The sequence below is a fragment of the Oncorhynchus tshawytscha genome, linkage group LG25, assembly GCF_018296145.1.
Source record: "Oncorhynchus tshawytscha isolate Ot180627B linkage group LG25, Otsh_v2.0, whole genome shotgun sequence".
In the NCBI taxonomy this organism is placed as follows: Eukaryota; Metazoa; Chordata; class Actinopteri; order Salmoniformes; family Salmonidae; genus Oncorhynchus; species Oncorhynchus tshawytscha.
The window spans coordinates 18,198,301-18,224,522 of record NC_056453.1 but is presented as its reverse complement, the minus strand read 5'-3'; the positions used below and the strand labels follow the sequence as shown (position 1 = coordinate 18,224,522).

The window sequence follows — 26,222 nt, the reverse complement described above, 5'->3', positions numbered from 1 at the left end:
TATGGAGGCAACTCCGCTGAGCATAATGGAAATCCATATTGCTTTCACCCATCCAGGCATCAGTGTCCTAGTATCCAACTGGGACAGCGGCTGGAATTCAATCCAAAAAGCTCCCTTTCTTCCCTCTATATGTGATGACTCCCTAAGATCAAGGTTAGTGATCACAAGTATAGACAATATGGTTCTAGCTCTACCTAGGCCATAGAGAATGATAGAGATATCATATTTATACATGTCCCATAATGGCGTCTGTGCGTGCACAGGCAGCGCCATTGAGGCAATCTCTATTTTGAAGTAGTATATTTTCTTGTTCTACTACTTCTGAGTTGACAAACAAACAAAGGGTGCATACTGCCACCTAGAGTGTGTTGTCTGAACAGTTATAAAGCCAAGGTTGGTGATTTACTGTCACCTACAGTTGTGGAATGTTCACGAGTAGGCTATAATTAATTGGCTGACCCTGATGACCTGGATGGAATCATGTGATCTGTCCTTAACCCATAGGAAGTCCCACCCAGTTGACTACTATAAAATGGTGGAAGCCCTCAATGGCAATGCCCATGACAAAACAGGTTTTATCCATCTAGAGTCCTCTATCTAACACTACAACCTAGTCAATTAATTATACTCATTAGGAAACATTCCATAACTGCAGGTAGCAGTAAATCGCCAACCTTGGCTTCACACCGGTTCAAACGATACACTCTAGGTGGCAGTGTGCACCCTGTTTGTTTTACCAACTCACAGAAGTAGTGGTAGATGAAAATTAGATGGCTTCAACGGAGCTGCCTTTTGAGATCTTTGCTTCATCCTATCCTGGATCCTTGGGACATACTGTGTACGACTCCCTTCACAGAACAGTGCAAACTGGCTCTAACCAGAATAGAAAGAGGAGTGGGAGAACCCGGTGCACAACTGAGCAAGAGGGCAAGTACATTAGTGTCTAGTTTGAGAAAGACGCCTCTCAAATCCTCAACTAGCAGCTTCATTAAATAGTACCAGCAAAACACCAGTCTCAACGTCAACAGTGAAGAGGCGACTCCGGGATGCTGGCTTTCTAGGCAGAGTTGCAAAGAAAAAGCCATATCTCAGACTGGCCAATAGAAAGAAAAGATTAAGATGGGCAAAAGAACACAGACACTGGACAGAGGAACACTGTTGATGTTGAGACTGGTATTTTGCGGGTACTATATAATGAAGCTGTCAGTTGAGAACTTGAGGCATCTGTTTCTCAAACTAGACACTCTAATGTACGTGTCCTCTTACTCAGTTGTGCAAGGGGGCCTCACCATCTTTCTATTCTGGTTAGGGCCAGTTTGCGCTGTACGGTGAAGGGAGAAGAACACAGCATGGTACGAGATCTTCAGTTTCTTGACAATTTCTCGCATGGAATAGCCTTCAATTCTCAGAACAAGAATAGATTGATAAGTTTTAGAAGAAAGTTATTTGTTTCTGGCCATTTTGAGCCTGTAATCGAATCCACAAATGCTGATGCTCTAGATACTCAACTAGTCTAAAGGCCAGGTTTATTGCTTCTTTAAACAGGACAACAGTTTTCAGATGTGCTAAGATAATTGCAAAAGGGTTTTCTAATGATCAATTAGCCTTTTAAAATGATAAACTTGGATTAGCTAACAACGTGCCATTGGAACACAGGAGTGATAGTTGCTGATAATGGGCCTCTGGATACCTAATGTAGATATTCCATTCAAAATAAGCCGTTTCCAGCTACAATAGTCATTTACAACATTAACAATGTCTACACTGTATTTCTGATCAATTTGATGTTATTTTAATGGACAAAAATGTGCTTCTCCTTCAAAAACAAGGACATTTCTAAGTGACCCCAAACTTTAGAACGGTGGTGTACATGAAAACTATTAACCTCTCGTTGAATGACAACATACACTTAATTGAAAAATCACTACTGTTGACCAATCACCGACAAAGGGGTGTAAACTTCGGCTTCGAACTTCAGGCTTGTCTCTAGAAAAATATGTATGCACGAACAGCTGAAAATGATCTACCCCCCAACCCTAACTCAAAATGTTTAAAATTCAACTTCAATGGGATGATGTCAGAGTTGGGACATCCCTAGGATCCCGTTTAGACTTTTCCGTGCTCTCACAGACGCCATACTTGGACAGATACAATGATGCAATGTCTATGGTTCCCAAAAAATAACTGAACCTGTTGCCATAAGCCCCGTTTTTACCTGGTTCTAACTTGTGTCCTTTGTCCTGATCCTGTCAACATCCTGATTGTGCCCACATTTTTAGACAGGTGTTGACAATCAAGACACATTGTAATTTGATTGTGACTGGAGGTCGTCAGACACACAGTGTCTGGATATTTTACAAGTGTAGACAGATCCGGACAGAGAAACCATTTAAATCATAATTATTCCACTCTCCACTCTCATTGACAGGTGGCACCATTGACTGATTATAGACTGATTACATCAATATGTGTCTTAAATAAATATTATTTTGAAAGCTGTGAAATAATTTGCATAAAGGGACAAGGAAATCTGGTCAAAATGGAGACACAATGGACCAACCACAGGCACATTTTAATAGCATACTGTATGCTGACACATTTCTGGAAATGTAGGCACAATCAGAATGTAGGCAAGATCAGGACAAAGGACCCATGTTAGCACCAGGTATAAACAGGGTTATAGTTTCCCAAGACTAGTCCTATAAGAGATTGTTAGATCACGGTCATTCCCTTTCGTGTTGTCGTCATGGCGAGCAGAGGGTGATGCTCACGCCCTCCCCTATCCAACAGGCGGGGAACAGCTCCTGAGTGAAGGCACAGTGGAAGGCATGCAGCCGCGTATGCCCGTCTCCATAGTACGTCAGTGTTCCAGCCTCGTAGTCCAGCAGAATTCCGATGCGGGAGTGGTGGGAGTGGCCAGCCACCGTCTCCCGGCGGCCGTTGTGCCAGGCACTCAGCTGGCGCTCATCCAGCTGGAGGCTCCAGGACAGATCGTTCATTCCCACCATGCACCTTTTCCCCTTTTCCTTCCTGGGGATGCCCTCGTAAGTCACCTGGGGGAGAGATGCAGGGGTCAAAGGTAGGAAGAGGTGCAGTCAAAATTTCTAAAGACACGGGCACAATTCTATACAGTATATACAAATATTTACATATCATTCGGCTGCCATGGCCTTCACATCTTCTTACCCCAAGGTAGGCCCATGGCTTGGACAACTCCAGCTCCCAGTAGTGCTTTCCGTGTTTGAAGCCCTGGAAGCAGAGCACTTGCCAGGTGTGGTCAAAGCGAGCTTCGTGGGCTGGAACAGGGCGCGGCCCAGAGGTCAGGTGTTCCGCCCGTAGGTTCTCCTGGCAGAGGAGCAGGTGACTGTTGGCTGTGCGAGGGTCAAAGGTCAGGGTGCAGCGGTCTGAGGAGGTGGGAGGTAGCATGTGAGAAGACTTTTTTTAGGTGTAGAGTTTATTAGTCTAAATTAGCTCTAAAACAAAGGGTAGGTGATAGATCGCTTATGTTGGTAAACTTCTGAACATCATTCAGGTTACTAATTATAGATTCCAGAAAAAATATATATGTTGTTATTTACAGTTACTGTGTTGATATCTGAACGTTTTATCTTAAAGTAAGGAACGACCACATACATTCACTGAGGCCCTCCTTCCCAGCGGGGTGGCATGGAGCAGCAGGACTGGGGACCACAGCCAGGACAGGGCGCTTATCCTGGGGAGAACCTAGGGAAGAGATGAGGTGGGGGGATGGGGAAAAGGAGGGAGATCCACAGACAGACATTTTAAAAGTTTAGAGATGACTATCCATGAAAACAACACACACAGCTCCAGCTAAATATAGAGCAGCTAAATATAGAGCATTTACCTCGGCAAAGTAAGACAATATGCTCCTCATACAATAAGGTTACCTTGTCCTGACCTTACACACAGCCTCCTCCTGCATACAGTGAGGCTAGGTTACCTTGTCCTGACCTTACACACAGCCTCCTCCTGCATACAGTGAGGCTAGGTTACCTTGTCCTGACCTCACACACAGCCTCCTGCATACAGTGAGGTTAGGTTACCTTGCTTGTCCTGATCTTACACACAGCCTCCTCCTGCATACAGTGAGGTTAGGTTACCTTGCTTGTCCTGATCTTACACACAGCCTCCTCCATACAGTGAGGTTAGGTTACCTTGTTCTGACCTCACACACAGCCTCCTCCTGCATACAGTGAGGTTAGGTTACCTTGCTTGTCCTGACCTTACACACAGCCTCCTCCTTCATACAGTGAGGTTAGGTTACCTTGCTTGTTCTGATCTTACACACAGCCTCCTCCTGCATACAGTCAGGTTAGGTTACCTTGCTTGTTCTGACCTTACACACAGCCTCCTCCTGCATACAGTGAGGTTAGGTTACCTTGCTTGTCCTGACCTTACACACACCAGTGAGGTTAGGTTACCTTGCTTGTCCTGACCTTACACACAGCCTCCTCCTTCATACAGTGAGGTTAGGTTACCTTGCTTGTCCTGACCTTACACACAGCCTCCTCCTGCAGTGAGGTTAGGTTACCTTGCTTGTTCTGACCTTACAGACAGCCTCCTCCTTCATACAGTGAGGTTAGGTTACCTTGCTTGTTCTGACCTTACAGACAGCCTCCTCCTTCATACAGTGAGGTTAGGTTACCTTGCTTGTTCTGACCTTACACACAGCCTCCTCCTTCATACAGTGAGGTTAGGTTACCTTGCTTGTCCTGCCCCACAGCTGTAGACACAGCCTTCTCCAGGTCCTCAGACACTAGCTTGGAGATCCGTGAGAGGACGTCTGTCACCCCGCTGAGCCTCTCCTGCAGGTTAGGGGTCACATCCACTGGAATGTCCTTCATGCGAGGGACCTCCACCAGCCGAGACTCCTACAGAGCAAAGGAGGAAAATGATATAGTTTGATTGTCAATAATAATACAATATGGGAATTTTATCCCAAAGCTACTTAGTGCTAACATGTACATATATTTTATGTATGTGATTTATGCAGTGTTGTAGTACTCAAGTACAGGACTCGGACTCAAGTACGACTCGAATCCCAATTTTTTTTTTTTTTTTTTTTGTATTATTAATATTTTTTTTTAAATGTCTTGTGACTAAACTTGGTCTCGGCCATTGGGGACTCGGACTTGCCTTCCGATGACTGATATTTTCACTTGGGACTGGATAGCCTACTATGATAATGTTGTGACTTAACTTTAATATTAATCTGAAGACTGTTATTCAACTAATTAACCAACTATGTGTTCCCCGATTTGAATGAACCATGTAACAATTAACTCATTAGGATCTGGGGCACCACGACAGTGGTTATTTAAAGAGTTACCATCTAATGAATTCAACTCTAAAAGGTCTTTAGCTATCACATCTATAACCAGACAACTTATTAATCATAACCTCGTATCATATCATCGTTTTGAACAGTCGTAACCTCCTTGCAACTGCAAAAACCCGAGCCTTAGCCTCCCGGGTGGCGCAGTGGTTAAGGGCGCTGAGACCAGAGACTCTGGGTTCGCGCCCAGGCTCTGTCGTGACCGGCCGCGACCGGGACGTCCGCGGGGCGACACACAATTGGCCTAGCGTCGTCTGGGTTAGAGAGGGTTTGGCCGGTAGGGAAATCCTTGTCTCATCGCGCACCAGCGACTCCTGTGGCGGGCTGGGCGTAGTGCGCCCTAACCAAGGTTGCCAGGTGCACGGTGTTTCCTCCGACACATTGGTGCGGCTGGCTTCTGGGTTGGATGGCGCTGTGTTAAGAAGCAGTGCGGCTTGGTTGGGTTGTGTATCGGAGGACGCATGACTTTCAACCTTCGTCTCTCCCGAGCCCGTACGGGAGTTGTAGCGATGAGACAAGATAGTAGCTACTAAACAATTGGATGCCACGAAATTGGGGAGAAAAAGGGGTCAAATTCACCAACAAAAAAAAAACACGACACATTGGTTAGATTATTTATTTACTATGTAATTAAATGGGAACACAGGATAAACATACACTCTGCACCGGTTAATGACTGGAGACCTAATACGCTGAAAACAGGTCCCTAGCGGATTGACAACAACATGGATGCTTGTTAAAGAAGAGATGGAGAGAGAGACAGACACTTAACAAAGTCACATTCAGAAACTACTCTCACCTATAATAACCATATACTTTGCACACGAACCTGCGCCCGCATTGAGAAAGAAATCATGTATTTCATGACATGCTTGGGTTCGCCGGGGGTCTCTCGGCCGTTTCCAGCTACAATAGTCATTTACAACATTAACAAATGTCTACACTATATTTCTGATCAATTTGATGTTATTTTAATGGACAAAAGACAAAAAAATGTTATTTTCCTTCAAAAACAAGGACATTTCTAAGTGACCCCAAACTTTTGAACGGTAGTGCATATACACTGTGACATACAGCAGGTCAGCCACTAGGGGGAGACTCGTCGAGGCCTGGTCGATGCCTGGTGAAAGACTGAGTATACATCGAGGCGATGGCTCCATCTGCTGGAGGTGCCAGGTCTCGACGAGCTCTTCGGCCAGGGCTGATTGGGAGCTGGTGAGTAATTAAGGGCTGATTGCTCACCAGCTGTGCAAGGCCCATAAAGCTGCCAGAAGGGCAGCACACGAGAGAGTGGGGGAAGAAAGGACTCCTGTGTAGTTGGTGACGGTTGCAGAGGTATGAGGAGGGAGTTCAGTTTTTGTGCCAGACAGGATACAGCAAGACGGTATCCCGGAGAGGGTCTCATGGGGGAGACCTATCCTTTTCTTTTTTGATGTATTGTTTAAATAAACACCCTTGAAACCGAGCTAATCATACTGTCCGTGTCTGATCTGTGTAAATGTCTTGACCAAACCCCCTGGTCTGCCACAATACATCCTCACACACTAAGCTTACAAAACATTAAGAACACCTGCTCTTTCCATGACAGACTGACCAGGTCACTCCATGTGAACTCTATGATCCCTTATTGATGTCACTTGTTAAATCCACTTCAATCAGTGTAGATGAAGGATCGAGATGGATTTTTAAGACAATTGACATGTATTGTGTGCCATTCAGAAGGTGAATGAACCAGACAAAAGATGTAAGTGCCTTTGAACGGGTATGGTAGTAGGTGCCAGGTTTGACTCAAGAACTGCAACGCTGCTGGGTTTTTCACACAACAGTTTCCTGTGTGTAACAAGAATGATTCACAACTATGGGAAGCATTGGAGTCATCATGGTTCAGCATCCCTGTGCCTTTCGACACCTTGTAAAGTCCATGCCGTGACGAATTGAGGCTATTCTGAGGGCAAAAGGGCGGTGTACAACTCAATATTAGTAGGGTGTCCTAATGTTTGGTATACTCCGTATACAGTGCCTTCGGAAAGAATTCAAACCCTTTGACTTTATCCACATTTTGTTACGTTACAGCCGTATTCTAAAATCCTCAGCAATTTACACACAATACCCCATAATGACAAAGTGAAAACAGGTTTATAGAAATGTTTGCAAATAAAAAACATACCTTATTTACATAATTATTCAGACCCTTTGCTTTGAGACTCGAAGCTGAGCTCAGGTGCATCCTGTTTCCATTGAGCATCGTCGAGATGTTTCTACAACTTGTCCGTAGAGCTCCGAGACAGGATTGTGTCAAGGCACAGATCTGGGGAGGTGTACTAAAAAAATCTGCAGGATTGAAGGCCCCCAAGAACACAGTGACCTCTATTATTAAATGGAAGAAGTTTGGACCCACCAAGGCTCTTCCTAGAGCTGGCCGCCCAGCCAAACTGAGCAATCGGGCAACAAGGGTCTTGGTCAGGGAGGTGACCAAGAACCCGATGGTCACTGACAGAGCTCTGGACCTCTGTGGAGATGGGAGAACTTTCCAGAAGGATAACAATCTCTGTAACACCACACCAATCAGGGCTTTTTGGTAGTGGCCCAGCCAGAGCCTGGACTTGAACCCAATTGAACATCTCTGGAGAGACCTGAAAATAGCTGTGCAGCGACGCTCCACATCCAACCTGACAGATCTTGAGAGGATCTACAGAGAAGAATGGGAGAAACTCCCCAAATACAGGTGTGCCAAGGTTGTAGCGTCATACCCAAGATGACTCAAGTCTGTAATCGCTGCCAAAGGTGCTTCAAGGGTCTGAATACTTATAAATGAAAAACTGAAATAGCACATTTACATTTTTTTGCTAAAATTTTAAAAAACAAACAGTTTTTGCTTTGTCATTATGGGGAATTGTGTGTAGATTGAAAATATTTTTTTGTTTTAATCCATTTTAGAATAAGGCTGTAATGTAACAAAATGTGGAAAAAGTCAAGGGGTCTGAATAGTTTCTGAATGCACTGTAAGACTGTAAAAACACCAGGAAATCAGCTCCAAGTGCTCCAGCTCCAACTATTCCCACACATAAGACAAATGTGATTGTAAACAATGCTTGAAATGATTATGTTTTAGTCAAATATTTTATATGTTTGGGCTTCTTGCTGTCATTTTGCAGTCTACAAATTATAAGTAAATATGTTCTATTAACTGCGCCTGAATCTAGTTGATGCTCTAGAGTATTTGGAGACTAATGAAGTACAGTCCCAGGCTTCCCCAAACAATGGTAGTGTTACATCTGCCCCTGCCACGCCCTCTACTTCTCATCTTGTGTCTCCCTAACCTGCCACAAGCCCTCCAGTGCTCTCTCTGTGTGGGTGTATCTGATTGTGTGAGTGGAGACGGGTGTGCTGGAGTCAGAGCAGATCCCCACCAGCTGCAACCTGTTCCATAATCAAGACCTCTACAAATACTCAGGACTGCCACTTCCACGCTGCCAGATTGTAGCCTCTGCTCAGTCAGTCTGCATTTCAAGCCGTTTGTTTCTGCATAGATCTTATTATCCTGTGGTGCCTGTTTTCCCTAGCCTAACGCTGCTTTTCTCTACTCTACAGTTCCGTCTGCTCTGACTCTGGTCCCTGTCGCCAGTCCCTCGTCTCGTCAATCCTGCATCCCTGCCCTGGACCCCCGCTCTACTGCTTCCTTGGATTCCGCTCCGGACCTGCTTACCCTGCCCCTACTCCCCTTACCCCAGCCTCAATTCCTGGTTCACTGCTACCCGCCCGAGCTCCCCCTTGCCTGCACCCCATCTCCCCCTGCTTTTCAATAAATACCTTGGTAACCTTATCGCTGTCTCCTCGTCTGAGTCTGCACTTGGGTTCAATCTTGTTATATCCTGATGTGATTTGTTTACTGGGGAGTAGAATATATCAATGGTCTGTAAAAAGAGGATGCTGCCTGAATCAGGAGGGAACGGCGTCAGTGCTAAATATCAAGATTATCAATCTTTTTAAACATTTCTATTACTCTGCTCTGTGCACACTAGGCTTGAGTCTCCTAACCAACAAGTTTTATAGCAGTGAATGCATACATGTAAAACCAGCTCTGAGATAAATGATCAGCATATTGTTTTTGGGGATAGGTCATTTTGTATGCCTGTAAAAATCCAATCTATTTGGGAAAATATGTCAATGCTAACCTGTATTAGCTGGATGTCGGGCAGGTTGCGAAGAGTTGCGATCTGGCTCTGGCGCTCCCCGAGTTGCTTGGCCCTCTCCTGTAGCTCCTCCAACCTAGCCTCCCCCTGGGAGAGGGAAGCCTCCTTCTCCTGCTCAATGAAGTTCTCTGTAGACTCCTGTTTCTCTGCTAGCACCTTCAACAGCATGGAAAACTTGGCATTCACCCAGTGGGAGGTCTGCTGCAGGGTCACCTACAGAGGGGGAGAAGTTGGAAGTGAGAACAGTAAGAGGGGAAACATTTACCATATGGAGACAAGGATAGTAGTAGTAGTATTTAGGATTGTAGTTTTGACTGCAGTGAGAAGTGTCAACTTTCCAATAAACCAATATTGAAATTGGGGCTGGCTTGTGTAGCCGCAGATTATGGATGAAGACCGTCATGAAAATAAAAAAACTCATTACATTTACATTTATTTTATGTTTTAAACGAACAGCTGAATTAATTCGTGCGGCTGAGTGTTTCCACAGTTACATATTTTTTACATGTGTATCTTTCCCGTTCAAGTGGATTCATTTCGTACCTAGATACATTGGCTCCGATACGATACAGGAATGATACATTTTAGTTTTAAGTGAACTGGTTTGAATAGAGAACTAATCAATGCGATTAGTTGCGATTCGATGAATGAACATTTGTTGCATAGACATTCATTTTCCAATTCAAATCTGCTGCTGATGGAGCTCATGAGCTGGGCCTCTCTGAGCTGGATTTGTCTGAGCTGATGTTTGTGTGAACTTGTTTTCCTATCTTGTCAGGACCAGCTATTTTATGTTTAAAGGTTCAGGGTTAAAGGGACACTTCGGGATTTTGGCAATGAGGCCCTTTATCTACTTCACCAGAGTCCGTTGAACTCAGACTTCCAGCCATTGCGCTAACGCAAGTTAGCAATTAAACTGGCGCTAGTTAGCAACTTCCTTTAAACTGCACGCAGAGACATAAAAATGGTATCCACAAGTTCATCTGACTCTAGGAATGAAGACAAGGGCCTCATTGTGTGTGTGGAGGTGGAAGTGTTTAACTATTCTTGTGGGGACCAGAAGTGCCCACAAGTATAGTAAACAAACAAAGATTTGACCAACTGGGGACATTTTGTTAGTCAAATGCTATTTCTAGGGGGTTTAGGCTTAAGGTTAGAATTAGTGTTAGGGTTAGAATTAGGAGCTAGGGTTAGTTTTAGGATTAGGAGCTAGTGTTTAGGTTTTGGGGTTAGGTTAAGAGTACGGGTTAGGGAAAATAAGATTTTGAATGGGACTGAATTGTGTGTCACAAGACTGTGTGCATGTGCGCGCGTGCAGCATACCACCCTGCATCCCCATGCTGGCTTCCCACTGAAGCTAAGCAGAGTCGGTCCCTGGATGGGAGACCAGATGCTGCTGAAAGTGGTGTTTGAGGGACAGTAGGAGGAACTCTTTCCTCTGACCTAAAAAAAATATCTCAATACCCCAGGGCAGTGATTCGGGACATTGCCCTGTGTAGGGTGTGCTGTATTTCGGATGGGATATTAAACAGGTGTCCTGACTCTGTGGTCACCAAAGGACTAATGGACATAAGAGTAGGGGTGTAAACCCCAGTGTCCTGGGTAAATTTCCAATCTGGCCCACACCACCATCATGCCCACCTAATCATCCCCAGCTTCCAATTGGCTCATTCATCTCCCACCTCTCCTCTGTAACTACTCCCCAGGTTGTTGCTGTAAATGAGAATGTTTTCTCAGTCAACTGACCTGGTAAAATGAGGGTTAAATAAATAAAAAAGTGTGTGTGTGTGTGTGTGTAAATGATGTATGTACTATGTAAGGACCTGAGCTGTGCCATAAAACGAGACTAAACATCTACCACCCCACTATCAGATTAAGGGGGTGTTTTTTTTGTTGGTCCGACCACTTTGGTTCGGAAATCACCATCACCCACGAATTAATTTTAGCAGATTAAGTGTTTGAGCTAGTGTTGTATAACATGTATTGTTTACAGATTAACATTCTCATTTCCACTAGAATGGCGTCGGAGGGGATGGCAGCCGTTTTATGGGCTTCTAACCAACTGTGCTATTTTGTTCGTTTTTTTGCGTTGTTTGTAACTTCTTTTTTTACTTATTCACTACATAATGTTGTTGCTAATGTTTCTTATGACCGAAAATAACTTCTGGACATCAGAACAGCGATTACTCACCTCTAACTGGACAAAGATTTTTTATTTAACGAGTTTGACGCAAAGGATATATACGCTTTCTCGGGAACGGGCCCAAATCCCTGTCATTTGCGTGAAGAAAAGAAGGAGAAAAAGGGGGCGGAAGTCAGGCTGCCTTCTGAGAATTTGTAGGCGAGTGAGTTAACTCCTACGATTATCCTTTCTACTGGCCAACGTGCAATCATTGGAAAACAAAATGGATGATATACGATCAAGACTATCCTACCAACAGGACATTAAAAACTAATATCTTATGTTTCACCGAGTCGTGGCTGAACGACGACACGGGTAATACAGAGCTGGCGGAATTTTCCATGCATGAGCAGGACAGAGAAGCTACGTCTGGTAAGACGAGGGCCAGGCGTGTGTCTATTTGTCAATGACAGCTGGTACGTGATGTCTAATATAAAAGAAGTCTTGAGGTATTTCTCGCCTGAGTATATTATGATAAGATGTAGACCACACTATCTACCAAGAGAGCTCTCATCTATATTATTCGTAGCTGTCTATTTACCACCACAAACCAATGCTGGCACTAAGACCACTCTCAACCAGCAGTATAAGGCCATAAGCAAACAAGAAAATGCTCATCCAGAAGTGGCGGTCCTAGTGGCCGGGGAGTTTAATGCAGGCAAACTTAAATCCGTTTTACCTCATTTCTACCAGCATGTCACATGTGCAACCAGAGGGGAAAAAACTCTAGACCACCTTTACTCCACACAGAAAGGCATACAAAGCTCTCCCTCGCCCTCAATTTGGCAAATCTGACCACAATTCTATCCTCCTAATTCCTGCTTACAAGCAAAAACTAAAGCAGGAAGTACCAGTGACTCGCTCAATACGTAAGTGGTCAGATGACCCGGATGCTACACTATAGGACTGTTTTGCTAGCACAGACTGGAATATGTTCCGGGATTCATCCAATGGCATTGGGCAGTACACCACCTCAGTCATCGTCTTCATCAATAAGTGCATCGACAATGTCGTCCCCACAGTGATTGTACGTACATATCCCAACCAGAAGCCATGGATTACAGCCAACATCTGCATTGAGCTAAAGGCTAGAGCTGCATCTTTCAAGGAGTGGGACACTAATCCGGACACTCATAAGAAATCCCGCTACGTCCTCAGTAGAACCATCAAACAGACAAAGCATCAATACAGGATTAAGATTGAATTCTACTACACCCAGCCGCGAGCTGCCCAGTGACGCAAGCCTACCATACGAGCTAAATGCCTTTTATGCTCGCCTTGAGGCATGCAACACTGAAGCATGCATGAGAGCACCAGCTGGTCTGAACGACAGTGTGATAACACTCTTGGAAGCCGATGTGAGCAAGACCTTAAAACAGGTCAACATTCACAAAGCCGCGGGGCCAGATGGATTACCGGGACGTGTACTCAAACCATGTGCGGACCAACTGGCAAGTGTCTTCACTGACATTTTTAAGCTATCCCTGACCGAGTCTGTAATAGCTACATGTTTCAAGCAGAATACCATAGTCCCTGTGCCCAAGGAAGACAAGGTAACCTGCCTAAATGATTACCACCCTGTAACACCATGAAGTGCTTTGAAAGGCTGGTCATGGCTCACATCAACAGCATCATCCCGGATACCCTAGACCCACTCCAATTAGCATACTGCCCCAACAGATCCACATATGACGCAATCTCAATCACACTCCACAAGGCCCTTTCCCACCTGGACAAAAGGAACACCTTGGTGAGAATGCTGTTCATTGACTACAGCTGAGCATTCAACACCACAGTGCCCACAAAGCTTATCACTAAGCTAAGGACCCTGGGACTAAACACATCCCTCTGCAACTGGATCCTGGACTTCCTGACGGGCCGCCCCCAGGTGGTAAGGGTAGGCACCAACACATCTGTCACGCTGATCCTCAACACTTGGTCCCCTCATGGGTGCGTGCTTAGTCCCTTCCTGTACTCCCTGTTCACCCATGACTGCATGGCCAAACATGACTCCAACACCATCATTAAGTTTGCTGACACCAAACAGTGGTAGGACTGATTACCGACACCGATGAGACAGCCTATAGGGAGGAGGTCAGAGACCTGGTAGTGTGGTGCCAGGACAACAACCTCTCCCTCAATGTGAGCAAGACAAAGGAGCTGATTGTGGATTACAGTAAAAGGAGGGCCGAACAGGCCCCCATTAACATTGACGGGGCTGTAGGGGAGCAGGTCGAGAGTTTAAAGTTCCTTGGTGTCCACATCACCAACAAACTATCATGGTCCAAACACACCAAGACAGTCATGAAGAGGGCACAACACCTTTCCCCCCTCAGGAGACTGAAAAGATTTGGCATGGGTCCCCAGATCCTCAAAAAGTTCTACAGCTACACCATCGAGAGCATCCTGACCGGTTGTATCACCGCCTGGTATGGCAACTGCTTGGCACCTGACCGTAAGGTGCTACAGAGGGTAGTGCGTACGGTCCAGTATCTCAGCTTCCTGCTATCCAGGACCTATATACTAGGCGGTGTCAGAGGAAAGACCAAAAAATGGTCATAGACTCCAGTCACCCAAGTCATAGACTTTTCTCTCTGCTACAGCACGGCAAGCGCTACCGGAGAGCCAAGTCTAGGACCTAAAGGCTCCTTAAAGCTTCTACTCCCAAGCCATAAGACTGCTGAATTATTAATCAAATGGCCACGCAGACTATTTACATTGACACCCCCCCTCCCCCCCATTTGTTTTTACACTGCTGCTACTCGCTGTTTATCTATGCATAGTCACTTTACCCCTACCTACATGTACAAATTATCTTGACTAACCTGTACCCCCGCACATTGACTCGGTACCAGTACCCCCTGTATATAGCCTCGTTATTGTTATTTTATTGTGTTACTTTTTATTATTTTTTACTTTACTTTATTTGGTAAATATTTTCTTAACTCTTTCTTGAACTGCATTGTTGGTTAAAGGCTTGTAAGTCAGCATTTCACGGTAAAGTCTACACCTATTGTATTCGGCGCATGTGACAAATAAAGTTTGATTTGATTAGTAATGACATAGTCAATGAATATAAAGCACTTTGGATTCCCCCCCCATCTCAAAATCAAATGGTTTTGACCATTTGGATGTTTTTACAGAGTGCTCTTCTCTCCTCCTCTCGCTTCACCATGTAGTACACCTCGCAGAAGTGATTGCTTTCCTCGTTATGAAATCATCAACTCCACCCTGTAAATCTAAAGATGACCATATACACTGATTGTTTAAAGCAAAACTACTAAAACTATTGCTGATGGTGAACCTGAAACCTGAATTTTTGTATGGAGGTCAGTGTCGAATTTGGTCAACATAAAATATAATAGCTAATTTGCTACATGAGGCTTATTTGATCTAATAGAAGTTTTGTAATGGTTAGGTTGTTACAAATGCACTCATATAAGAATTTCTGTAACTTACCCAAAAACAACTTTATATCAGAGTTATGCCTGCTGTCATAGAGATGGAGGACTCATCACTGATATAACCTGTTTTAGCATGGACATTGAGGGCTTCCACCATTTGAAAGTAGTCAACTGGGTGGGGATTCCTACGAGTTGGGAGCAATCAGCCAATTTTTTATTCAACCTTTATTTAACTAGGCAAGTCAGTTAAGAACAACTTCTTATTTACAATGACCGCAAAATGATTAAAAATCAAAATAAATTCAATAAAAATATAGGACAAAACACACATCACGACAAGGGAGTCAACACTACATAAAGAGAGACCTAAGACAGCATGTCATGTGTTGCTGCCATGCTAACACAGCATGGTAGCAACACAACATGACAACAACATGGTAGCAACACAACATGGCAGCAGCACAAAACAGAGTACAAACATTACTGGGTACAGACAACAGCACAAAGGGCAAGAAGGTAGAGACAACAATACATCATGCAAAGCAGCCACAACTGTCAGTAAGTGTCCATGATTGAGTCTTTGAATAAAGAGATTGAGATAAAACTTTCCAGTTTGAGTGTTTGTTGCAGCTCGTTCAAGGCCATAGCTGCAGCGAACTGAAAAGACGAGCGACCCAGGGATGTGTGTGCTTCGGGGACCTTTCAGAGAATGTGACTGGCAGAACGGGTGTTGTATGTGGAGGATGAGAGCTGCAGTAGATATCTCATAGGGAGGAGTGAGGCCTATGAGGGTTTTATAAATAAGCATCAACCAGTGGGTCTGCGATAGGTATACAGAGATGACCAGCTTACAGATGAGTACAGAGTGCAGTGATGTGAACATTTATTACTTTAAAATTGAGATGGGCTCAATGGCGCTGCCCATGCTGTCATGTCATCTCCATGGTCTGTTGTTGACACACGTATTTGCTCACTCATTGGCTAGAATGGTCCCACCTGATCTCGCCTCTTCCCGCATGCCTTCCATCTTTGAGGACATGTATTTCCATTGTTAGAGCAGTCACTCAAATATATTGTCAATATAATAGACAATCTTTGAGTATAGCCAGATGAGAGTTGTCTCCAGTATCTTACTTTTATTTCGGCAAAACACAATTTTCAACAGCGCATAGATAATAACCTAGCAAATTACATAGGTTGTAATTTTAAAAATAAAACCTAATATCAGGCATGCCATTTTAGCATTTGAATCATAAAGGTGCCACTCATATGTGCAAGATCAGGAACAGGCCTCCTACCTCGCGCCGGTCAGTGAGTGATGCTAGGCACAATGCGCAGTTTGACTAGGCTACTGATATTGCCTGGGGTTGTTCGGCATGCAAAATGACTTGTAGATAAATGACTGTCAACACAGTTACATGTAGTTCTGACAGTGAAGGGGAGGACGCATCAAATCTAATTTTATTTGTCACATGCGCCGAATACAACTGGTGTAGACTTTACTGTGAAATGCTTAATTATGAGCCCTTCCCAACAATGCAGAGTTTAAAAATAAAATAGTAACACGAGGAATAAACTAAAATACACAAGAATGGAGCTATATACAGCGAGTACCAGTACCAGGTACAGTGAGGAGAACAAGTATTTGATACACTGCCGATTTTGCAGGTTTTCCTACTTACAAAGCATGTAGAGGTCTGTAATTTTTATCATGGGTACACTTCAACTGTGAGAGACGGAATCTAAAGCAAAAATCCAGAAAATCACATTGTATGATTTTTAAGTAATTAATTTGCATTTTATTGCATGACATAAGTATTTGATCACCTACCAACCAGTAAGAATTCCGACTCTCACAGACCTGTTAGTTTTTCTTTAAGAAGCCCTCCTGTTCTCCACTCATTACCTGTATAAAAGAAACCTGTCCACACACTCAATCAAACAGACTCCAACCTCTCCACAATGGCCAAGACCAGAGAGCTGTGTAAGGACATCAGGGATAAAATTGTAGCCGCGCACAAGGCTGGGATGGGCTACAGGACAATAGGCAAGCAGCTTGGTGAGAAGGCAACAACTGTTGACGCAATTATTAGAAAATGGAAGAAGTTCAAGATGACGGTCAATCACCCTCGGTCTGGGGCTCCATGCAAGATCTCACCTCGTGGGGCATCAATGATCATGAGGAAGGTGAGGGATCAGCCCAGAACTACACGGCAGGACCTGGTCAATGACCTGAAGAGAGCTGGGACCACAGTCTCAAAAAAACCATTAATAACACACTACGCTGTCATGGATTAAAATCCTGCAGAGCACGTAAGGTCCCCCTGCTCAAGCCAGCGCATGTCCAGGCCCGTCTGAAGTTTGCCAATGACCATCTGGATGATCCAGAGGAGGAATGGGAGAAGGTCATGTGGTCTGATGAGACAAAAATATAGCTTTTTGGTCTAAACTCCACTCGCCGTGTTTGGAGGAAGAAGAAGGATGAGTACAACTCAAAGAACACCATCCCAACCGTGAAGCATGGAGGTGGAAACATCATTCTTTGGGGACAGGACGACTGCACCGTATTGAGGGGAGGATGGATGGGGCCATGTATTGCGAGATCTTGGCCAACAACCTCCTTCCCTCAGTAAGAACATTGAAGATGGGTCGTGGCTGGGTCTTCCAGCATGACAACGACCCGAAACACACAGCCAGGGCAACTAAGGAGTGGCTCCGTAAGAAGCATCTCAAGGTCCTGGAGTGTCCTAGCCAGTCTCCAGACCTGAACCCAATAGAAAATCTTTGGAGGGAGCTGAAAGTCCGTATTGCCCAGCGGCAGCCCCAAAACCTGAAGGATCTGGAGGTCTGTATGGAGGAGTGGACCAAAATCCCTGCTGCAGTGTGTGCAAACCTGGTCAAGAACTACAGGAAACGTATGATCTCTGTAATTGCAAACAAAGGTTTCTGCACCAAATATTAAGTTCTGCTTTTCTGATGTATCAAATACTTATGTCATGCAATAAAATGCAAATGAAATACTTAAAAATCATACAATGTGATTTTCTGGATTTTTGTTTTAGATTCCGTCTCTCACAGTTGAAGTGTACCTATGATAAAAAAATTACAGACCTCTACATGCTTTGTAAGTAGGAAAACCTGCAAAATCAGCAGTGTATCAAATACTTGTTCTCCCCACTGTATATGTGCAAAGGTACGAGGTACTTTAGGCCAGAAAGCAGAGTAAAGTGACTAGGCATCAGGATAGATAATAATAAGAGTAAAATAAAGAACAGAGCAGCAGCAGCAAATGATGAGTATAAAAGTGTGTGCGTATATATTTGATGGGTTCTGATTTCTAAACTTGAAATATTGTTAATCATCAGGTATCCTATTGAAATGAGTGCCACAGTCTGGTTTCTACACCAGAATCTGTAGGAGGAATGTATATGGTGGAGTCAATTAAGCTTGGAATGTACTGAGTAAAGTTAAGGCAATCACATGGTTGCAGTCACTAAGGGTGGAGAGCTGTGGTTTTAGGTCAGGCCAGGTCACATTAAGGGAGAAGGAACATTTTTTTTTTTTTTTTACCCGCATCACTTAACTTCCTGCATAGCAATAAAGATGTAATGTTTAGAGGGAAGGAAGAGTCTTCACCCAAATTGAGGTATATACACTTGTGCTGGTGGAAACACATCTTTGTCTGTTCAGCTGTCTGACCCTTTGGGTGAATAAACTTGGTTCGAGTTTTTATAGTTGTCTGTCTGTTTTTACCCTGTTATTTAGAACCTAACATAGAGTGGGCTGTCAATGTTGTGTGTGTGTATATGGTTTGTGTTTATATAGTCTAGTGAGTGTGTGTAGGGTCAGTGCAAGACAGAGTCAGTGCAGATAGTTTGGGTACCCTTAATTGACTATTTAGCAGTCTGGCTCTTTAGAAGTCTTATGGCTTGGGGGTGGAAGCTGCCTCGGAGCCTGGTCGTCCGAGAGCCAATGCCCTGGTACCGTTTGCCGAACAGTAGCTGAGTGAACAGTCTATAGCTTGGGTGGCTGGAGTCTTTGACAGTTGTCACAAAAGATGAGGTATTTTCAGAAGGTAGAAAAATGTACAAAACATTTTTGTGAACCGGCATTTTTGTGAACATTTTGAATTAATTTTTCTGACCGATGCATGCTACATTTGGATCGGGTTGGGGTCCGCAGACTGATGCACTTGTATCTTAAACATTTGAATCATGGACAGATGCCTATGTGAATCGTTACATCCCCATTTACAACGTGATTAAACTTTGCTGAAACAAGCAAGGTGTTGTAGAAAACGAGTCTTAGGCTGCCTAGACAACGCACCCCGTTCAGCAGTAGCACCTGCATTCAGGAGTAGAGAACAAAATATGCGTCTTAAAAAATATATACTGAATGATTATAAAGTGGCTGCGGTCATATGGCTGACAAATAACCTTCATCCAAATGTCCATGACCGTCACAGCCCTAATTTGAAACAATGCGACTAATATCCGGCAAATCTACTTTGAAAGTAGAGGAAACCTTTTCACAATGAACCATAAGGCCTATCCATTGACTATGGTACTTTCAATATGAAGATGTAGGGACGGTCACTGTAAAAATCAACTTTACCTTGGCTTTGGTGATGTTCTCCGTCAGCTCAGCGATGCTCCTCTCAGTCTTCTCCATACATATTCCCACCTCCACACTCTTCCTCCTCAGTAGTAACTGTTCAGATAGACAATACCACAATGAATGTGTAGGATATGCAGCAGAGTATGAATTCAATTTCATGACATTTGCAGCACACAAATGTTGACCTGACCTGTCAGAGAGAATATAGTGTGTATGTATATATATATATATATATATATATATATATATATATATATATATAGTATCGGTATTTTCCAGGAGTTAGTGTTGGGTCACAGGCAGCCAATGGGGCTGTGGCAGATTTTGTTTTTGTTCATCTCTGTGACAGTCACAAGAACATAGGAGCCACTTACGGTCTCTCTGACACTCACCTCTCGGTTCTCCTTCTCAGCCTCCACCAGCACTTTCTCGTGGTTCTTACACTCGGAGATGGCACACTCGCAGCACACACACATGTTGTCCTTCCGGCAGTAGTACACCAGGGGCTTCTTGTGTCGGTCACACAGAATCAGGTGCGTGGCCCTGGCCATGTCACCCCTCATAACCGGTACAGTGTCTCTACCGAATGCACCGGCACTGTTCGCTGTGGCCTCAGCCAGGACGGACAGGGACACATTGCGTTTTAGGATGGGTCTAGTGGGGAATTTCTCATTGCAGATAGGGCAATGCGGCCCGATGTCGCACTTGGACTTGGTGTCCCAGTGAGTCGTGATGCAGTCTCGACAGAAGGTGTGACCGCATGGGATGGTGACTGGGACTTTGAAGCGGTCCAAGCAAATGGCACAGGACAAATTATGGGTCTCCATCCCTCCAGTAGATCTGTAAACAGAACACACCTCTTCAGATCTGTGGAGAGAAATGAATGGGAGAAGTTGGACATGATGTAGGTTGCTGATACAGTAGCTACATAACATGCATATGGATTTCAATCTTGATTCTAAGATTGCTTCATGCTGTAGCTAGCCATGATACTGTCACATTATTGTGTACTGGCCTACTGTAACATGTTCATTTATTTATTATCGACAGCATCACGAGACAAAGAGCCATTTAGGACAGGGGTCTTAAACCTTTCTTGCCCAGGGACTACTGCCCAGGCAAACCGGCGACCCCATCATATGTTAGCAAAAAATATATAATTCACATCTTATCATCAGGTGAATGCCAAGGAGAAGTAATCAACATTTAAAAATGAATAGATTTTGCATTATTCTGACCTCCCCACACTACAATTGGAAAAGGAAGTGTAAACTCTAACACAGCCAGTGGAGGATGCTGAGGGAGGACAGCTCACACTAATGGCTGGCTAACCATGTATTTGATACCATTCCACCAATTCCGCTCCAGCCATTACCACGAGCCCATCCTCCCCAATTAAGGTGCCACCAACCGCCTGTGAACACAGCCTATTAGATATTAGGAGTTGAGAAGTAAAGTTGACATCGTGAGAAAGATGTTCTCCTCTTCTCTACTATAGGTATGTAATTCAAGGTGTGTTTATTCTATTAGCGATAGTCACAATTTTTCTTTATTTTGACTATTTTCTACATTGTAGAATAATAGTGTAGACATCAAAACTATGAAATAACACATGGAATCATGTAGTAACCAAACAAGTGTTCAACAAATCAAAATATATTTTAGATTCTTCAAAGTAGCCACCCTTTGCCTTGATGACAGCTTTGCACACTCTTTGCATTCTCTCTACCAGCTTCATGAGGAATGCTTTTCCAACAGTCTTGAAGAAGTTCCCACATATGCTGAGCACTTGTTGGCTGATTTTCCTTCACTTGCGGTCCAACTCATCCCAGACCATCTCAACTGGGTTGAGGTCAGGTGATTGTGGAGGCCAGGTCATCTGATGCAGCACTCCATCCCTCATCTAAATAGCCCTTACATAGCCTGGAAGTGTGTTTCATGTCATTGTCCTGTTGAAAAACAAATGATAGTGGGACTAAGTGCAAACCTCCTCCATGCTTCAGGGTGGGAACCACACATGTGGAGATCATCCATCCGTTCACCCACACCGCATCTCACAAAGACAGGGCGGTTGGAACCAAAAATCTAAAATTTGACTCATCAGACCAAAGGACAGATTTCCACCGGTCTAATGTCCATTGCTTGTGTTTCTTGGCCCAAGCAAGTCTCTTCTTCTTATTGGTGTCCTTTAGTAGTGGTTTCTTTGTAGCAATTCGACCATGAAGGCCTGATTCTTGCAGACTCCTCTGAACAGTTAATATTGAGATGTGTCTGTTACTTGAACTCTGTGAAGCATTTATTTGGGCTGCAATCTGATGTGCAGATAGATAACTTGAATTAACTTATCCTCTGCAGCAGAGGAAACAAATCTGGGTCTTCCTTTCCTGTGGCGATCCTCATGAGAGCCAGTTTCATCATAGCACGTGATTGCAAAAAAACCATCAAATTTTCCAGATTGACTGACCGTCATGTCTTAAAATAATGATGGACTGTAATTTCTCTTTGCTTATTTGAGCTGTTCTTGCCATAATATGGACTTGGTCTTGTACCAAATACGGCTGCTATCTTCTATATACAACCCCTACCTTGTCACAACACAACTGATTGTCTCAAACACATTAAGGAAAGAAATTCCACAAATTAACTTTTAACACGGCGCACCTGTTCATTTAAATGCATTCCAGGTGACTAAGTCATGAAGCTGGTTGAGAGAATGCCAAGAGTGTGCAAAGCTGTCATCAAGGCAAAGGATGGCTACTTTGAAGAACACTTTTTTGGTTACTACATGATTCCATATGTGTTATTTCATAGTTTTGATGTCTTCACTATTATTCGACAATGTAGAAAATAGTAAAAAAATTATATATAATATATATATTATATGTATATATATATATATATATATATATATACACATATACATACATACATACACACACGCACACACAGTGGGGCAAAAAAGTGTTTAGTCAGCCACCAATTGTGCAAGTTCTCCCACTTAAAAAGATGAGAGAGGCCTGTAATTTTCATCATAGGTACACTTCAAATATGACAGACAAAATGAAAAAAAAAATCCAGAAAATCACATTGTAGGATTTTTAATGAATTTATTTGCAAATTATGGTGGAAAATAAGTATTTGGTCACCTACAAACAAGCAAGATTTCTGGCTCTCACAGACCTGTAACTTCTTCTTTAAGAGGCTCCTCTGTCCTCCACTCGTTACCTGTATTAATGGCACCTGTTTGAACTTGTTATCAGTATAAAAGACACCTGTCCACAACCTCAAACAGTCACACTCCAAACTCCACTATGGCCAAGACCAAAGAGCTGTCAAAGGACACCAGAAACAAAATTGTAGACCTGCACCAGGCTGGGAAGACTGAATCTGCAATAGGTAAGCAGCTTGGTTTGAAGAAATCAACTGTGGGAGCAATTATTAGGAAATGGAAGACATACAAGACCACTGATAATCTCCCTCGATCTGGGGCTCCACGCAGGATCTCACAAGAATCACAAGAACGGTGAGCAAAAATCCCAGAACCACACGGGGGGACCTAGTGAATGACCTGCAGAGAGCTGGGACCAAAGTAACAAAGCCTACCATCAGCAAGGGCACTGAAGATGAAACGTGGCTGGGTCTTTCAGCATGACAATGATCCCAAACACACCGCCCGGGCAACGAAGGAGTGGCTTCGTAAGAAGCATTTCAAGGTCCTGGAGTGGCCTAGCCAGTCTCCAGAACTCAACCCCATAGAAAATAGTTGAAAGTCCGTGTTGCCCAGCAACAGCCCCAAAATATCACTGCTCTAGAGGAGATCTGCATGGAGAAATGGGCCAAAATACCAGCAACAGTGTGTGAAAAGGTTGTGAAGACTTACAGAAAACGTTTGACCTCTGTCATTGCCAAAAAAGGGTATATAACAAAGTATTGAGATAAACTTTTGTTATTGACCAAATACTTATTTTCCACAATAATTTGCAAATAAATTCATAAAAAATCCTACAATGTGATTTTCTGGATTTTTTCTCTCTCATTTTGTCTGTCATAGTTGAAGTGTACATATGATGCAATTTACAGGCCTCTCTCATATTTTTAAGTGGGAGAACTTGCACAATTGGTGGCTGACTAAATACTTTGTTGCCCCACTGTATATATAAATATATATATAACCTAATATATACTGTATATATACACGGTATATATACTGTATATTTAGGAGAATGACCATGGTGACAGTTGGACATTATGAGCAACTCGACCATTACAAAGGAATTAACGTTATACACTATGAGATGTTGTCATTTGATGCCATACAGTGAGTGGGTCAAACGATGCTACATAGGCTATAGCAAAGCCAGCAGTTTGTAAGCTAGCCTAGCTATATCAAATGAATGACATCACAGTATATACTAGCCATGGCGCTAACGTTAACACATAGCTAATGTAGCTAGCTAACGTTACTTTGTAACCATGATTACAGTAAAAAGACAGCTATCAAGTAGAAATATGAGTAACGTTACAGTTTTATGATACTAGCCAAACGGATTTAAGGTACAACTTTTCACATATATAATTCTAGCTAACATTCCACTTAAAAGTAAATGTAGCTCACCAGTGCAATATAATAAATTAGGGCATCTGACGTAAATACAGTTGCTGAGAATCCGCCTTGCCGAAATACAGCGTTCAAGACAACTGGGAATTCGGAAAAAAACTAGGTAAAATCACGACGTCGGTGATCTGCAGTTCGGAAAGTCGGAGCTCTGGAAAGAGGCCCGATTTGGAATTCCTAGTTGGATGATCATCCATTTTTCTCAGTCGGAGTTTGTTTTTCCGAGTTCCCAGTTGTCTTGAATAAACTGAAGTCCAGGCTGTATCACAACCGGCCGTGATTGGGAGTACCATAGGGCGGCGCACAATTGGCCCAGCGTCGTCCGGGTTTGGTCAGTTTATACCGTAATTGTAAATAATAATTTGGTCTTAACTGACTTGCCTAGTTAATTAAAGTTTAAATAAGAAATATATTTTTTTAAATCGGAAGACAGAGATTTCCGAGTTGGTTTGAACGCAGCAGACGCTCCACATGATGACGAAGTACGCATACACATACCTATTCCCACTTACCGGATGTTACAGTTTGCGTTTCTTCATTCACCAAAGTCAGACAGCGCCCGGTGGAAGTCTTGTGCGATTCTCTTGGCGCGAGTACAGTTGGTGAAAATGTGTGAACGGTGGTGAAGAAGAGTAGAGTAAAAATGGCTAAAGTTGGAAATGAACAGCAGTTTATGGTGTGAGTGCTATTCACGAGCAATGATATATTTTTTGCTTGACCCAGTTTACGGTCTCGAAGATGGTGAATGACGAATTAGGTCAAGTGGAATCGGTCAGAGTGATCAGGACTCATGAGCGGTATGATGTTGATTTCGTGTGTCAAAATCGCAAAATAGGAAAGCTCTCTGGCTCTTCAAGATGTCGACATATGATGTGCAAAGCTTTGCCTTTCAGAGTATATCACCGGTTAAAGGTGTTGTCTCTGGTGTCTCGTTTGACCGAGGTAAAGACAGTTTCAGGTTGAACAGCAGTTAGGGACCGTCAACATGGTGACAAATCAAACATGTCAAATTTCAATTACTCCTAAAATGTTAGAAACTTGTTCTAGCTAACCCGAAGGCATAGACACACACTGCACACTTTTTTGGTCGATTTTTATATATTTTGTTTATTGTCGATCTTGCACTATATTACATTTTTGAATTTCAATAGCTCTTTGTCATGTGATCTACTGACTTCAGACAAGGTTCAGAATGTACAGTCAGTGGGCCTACACCCTTTAGATTGTCCATTTTCATCTCACACAATTTTACATGAATTGTCAATGTTTCTAATTTCAATAGCTGCTTGGTCATGTGTACTACTGACATCAAACTAGGTTCAGAATGTCTACTGACTACACTTCTATATTGCACACCCTTTAAGTTTGTTCATTTTTATCTCACACGTTTTTACATGAATTTTAAAACATTTAAAAATTCAATACCTCATTGGTCATGTGACCTACTGACTTACAAACAAGGTTCAGAATGTACACTCATTGGCCCTACACATTGCACACCCTTTAGTTTGTCCATTTTCATCTCACACGATTTTACATTAATTTGCCTGCTCTGCCCCACTGAAGGACAGTGTCATTCACAAACCTATTCACTTGGGCCTTTTCCCTGGGGCCTTCCTAACCTCCAGGGAGGCCCCCATTGACCTGGTGACCTCTGACTCTTGGGCTCTAGGCCTACACTCCCTGCCCGCCTGCTTGCCCTCTCCCTGGGCCTGAGAGTGTTTCGCTTACTCCCTGGAACTACAGACCTCCAGGCCTCCACACCTACTCTCCTTACCCGGTCAACACCCCTCTCCCTTGGCCTTAGAGTATAGCTTACTCCTTGGAATTACTAAGACGTCTATAGTCCCGCTGT

The 26,222-nt window shown here is 43.5% G+C and overlaps 1 protein-coding gene across 1 annotated transcript; it reads right to left on the bottom strand.

Annotated features, from left to right (window-relative positions):
• Positions 1–1,757: 1,757 nt before the first annotated feature.
• Positions 1,758–24,568, bottom strand: trim65 (tripartite motif containing 65). Its single transcript, XM_042306047.1, has 8 exons — positions 24,368–24,568; positions 20,145–20,619; positions 19,750–19,845; positions 9,532–9,762; positions 4,724–4,892; positions 3,634–3,723; positions 3,187–3,404; positions 1,758–3,053 (listed from the first exon to the last, which is right to left on the bottom strand). Exons 2-8 carry the CDS (start codon positions 20,577–20,579, stop codon positions 2,745–2,747), a joined length of 1,548 nt encoding a protein of 515 aa, XP_042161981.1. The 5' UTR covers positions 20,580–20,619; positions 24,368–24,568; the 3' UTR covers positions 1,758–2,744.
• Between the last annotated feature and the right edge of the window lie 1,654 nt (positions 24,569–26,222).

Excerpts from the sequence above, each read along its gene's own strand:
- trim65 (XM_042306047.1), bottom strand. The coding sequence starts at position 20,579 with ATGGAGACCCATAATTTGTCCTGTGCCATTTGCTTGGACCGCTTCAAA. Across the intron at positions 3,724-4,723 it reads TGTGGGGCAGGACAAGCAAG|GTTCTCCCCAGGATAAGCGC; the intron begins GTAACCTAACCT and ends TCTCTTCCCTAG. Across the intron at positions 3,405-3,633 it reads GAAGGAGGGCCTCAGTGAAT|ACCGCTGCACCCTGACCTTT; the intron begins GTATGTGGTCGT and ends CCACCTCCTCAG.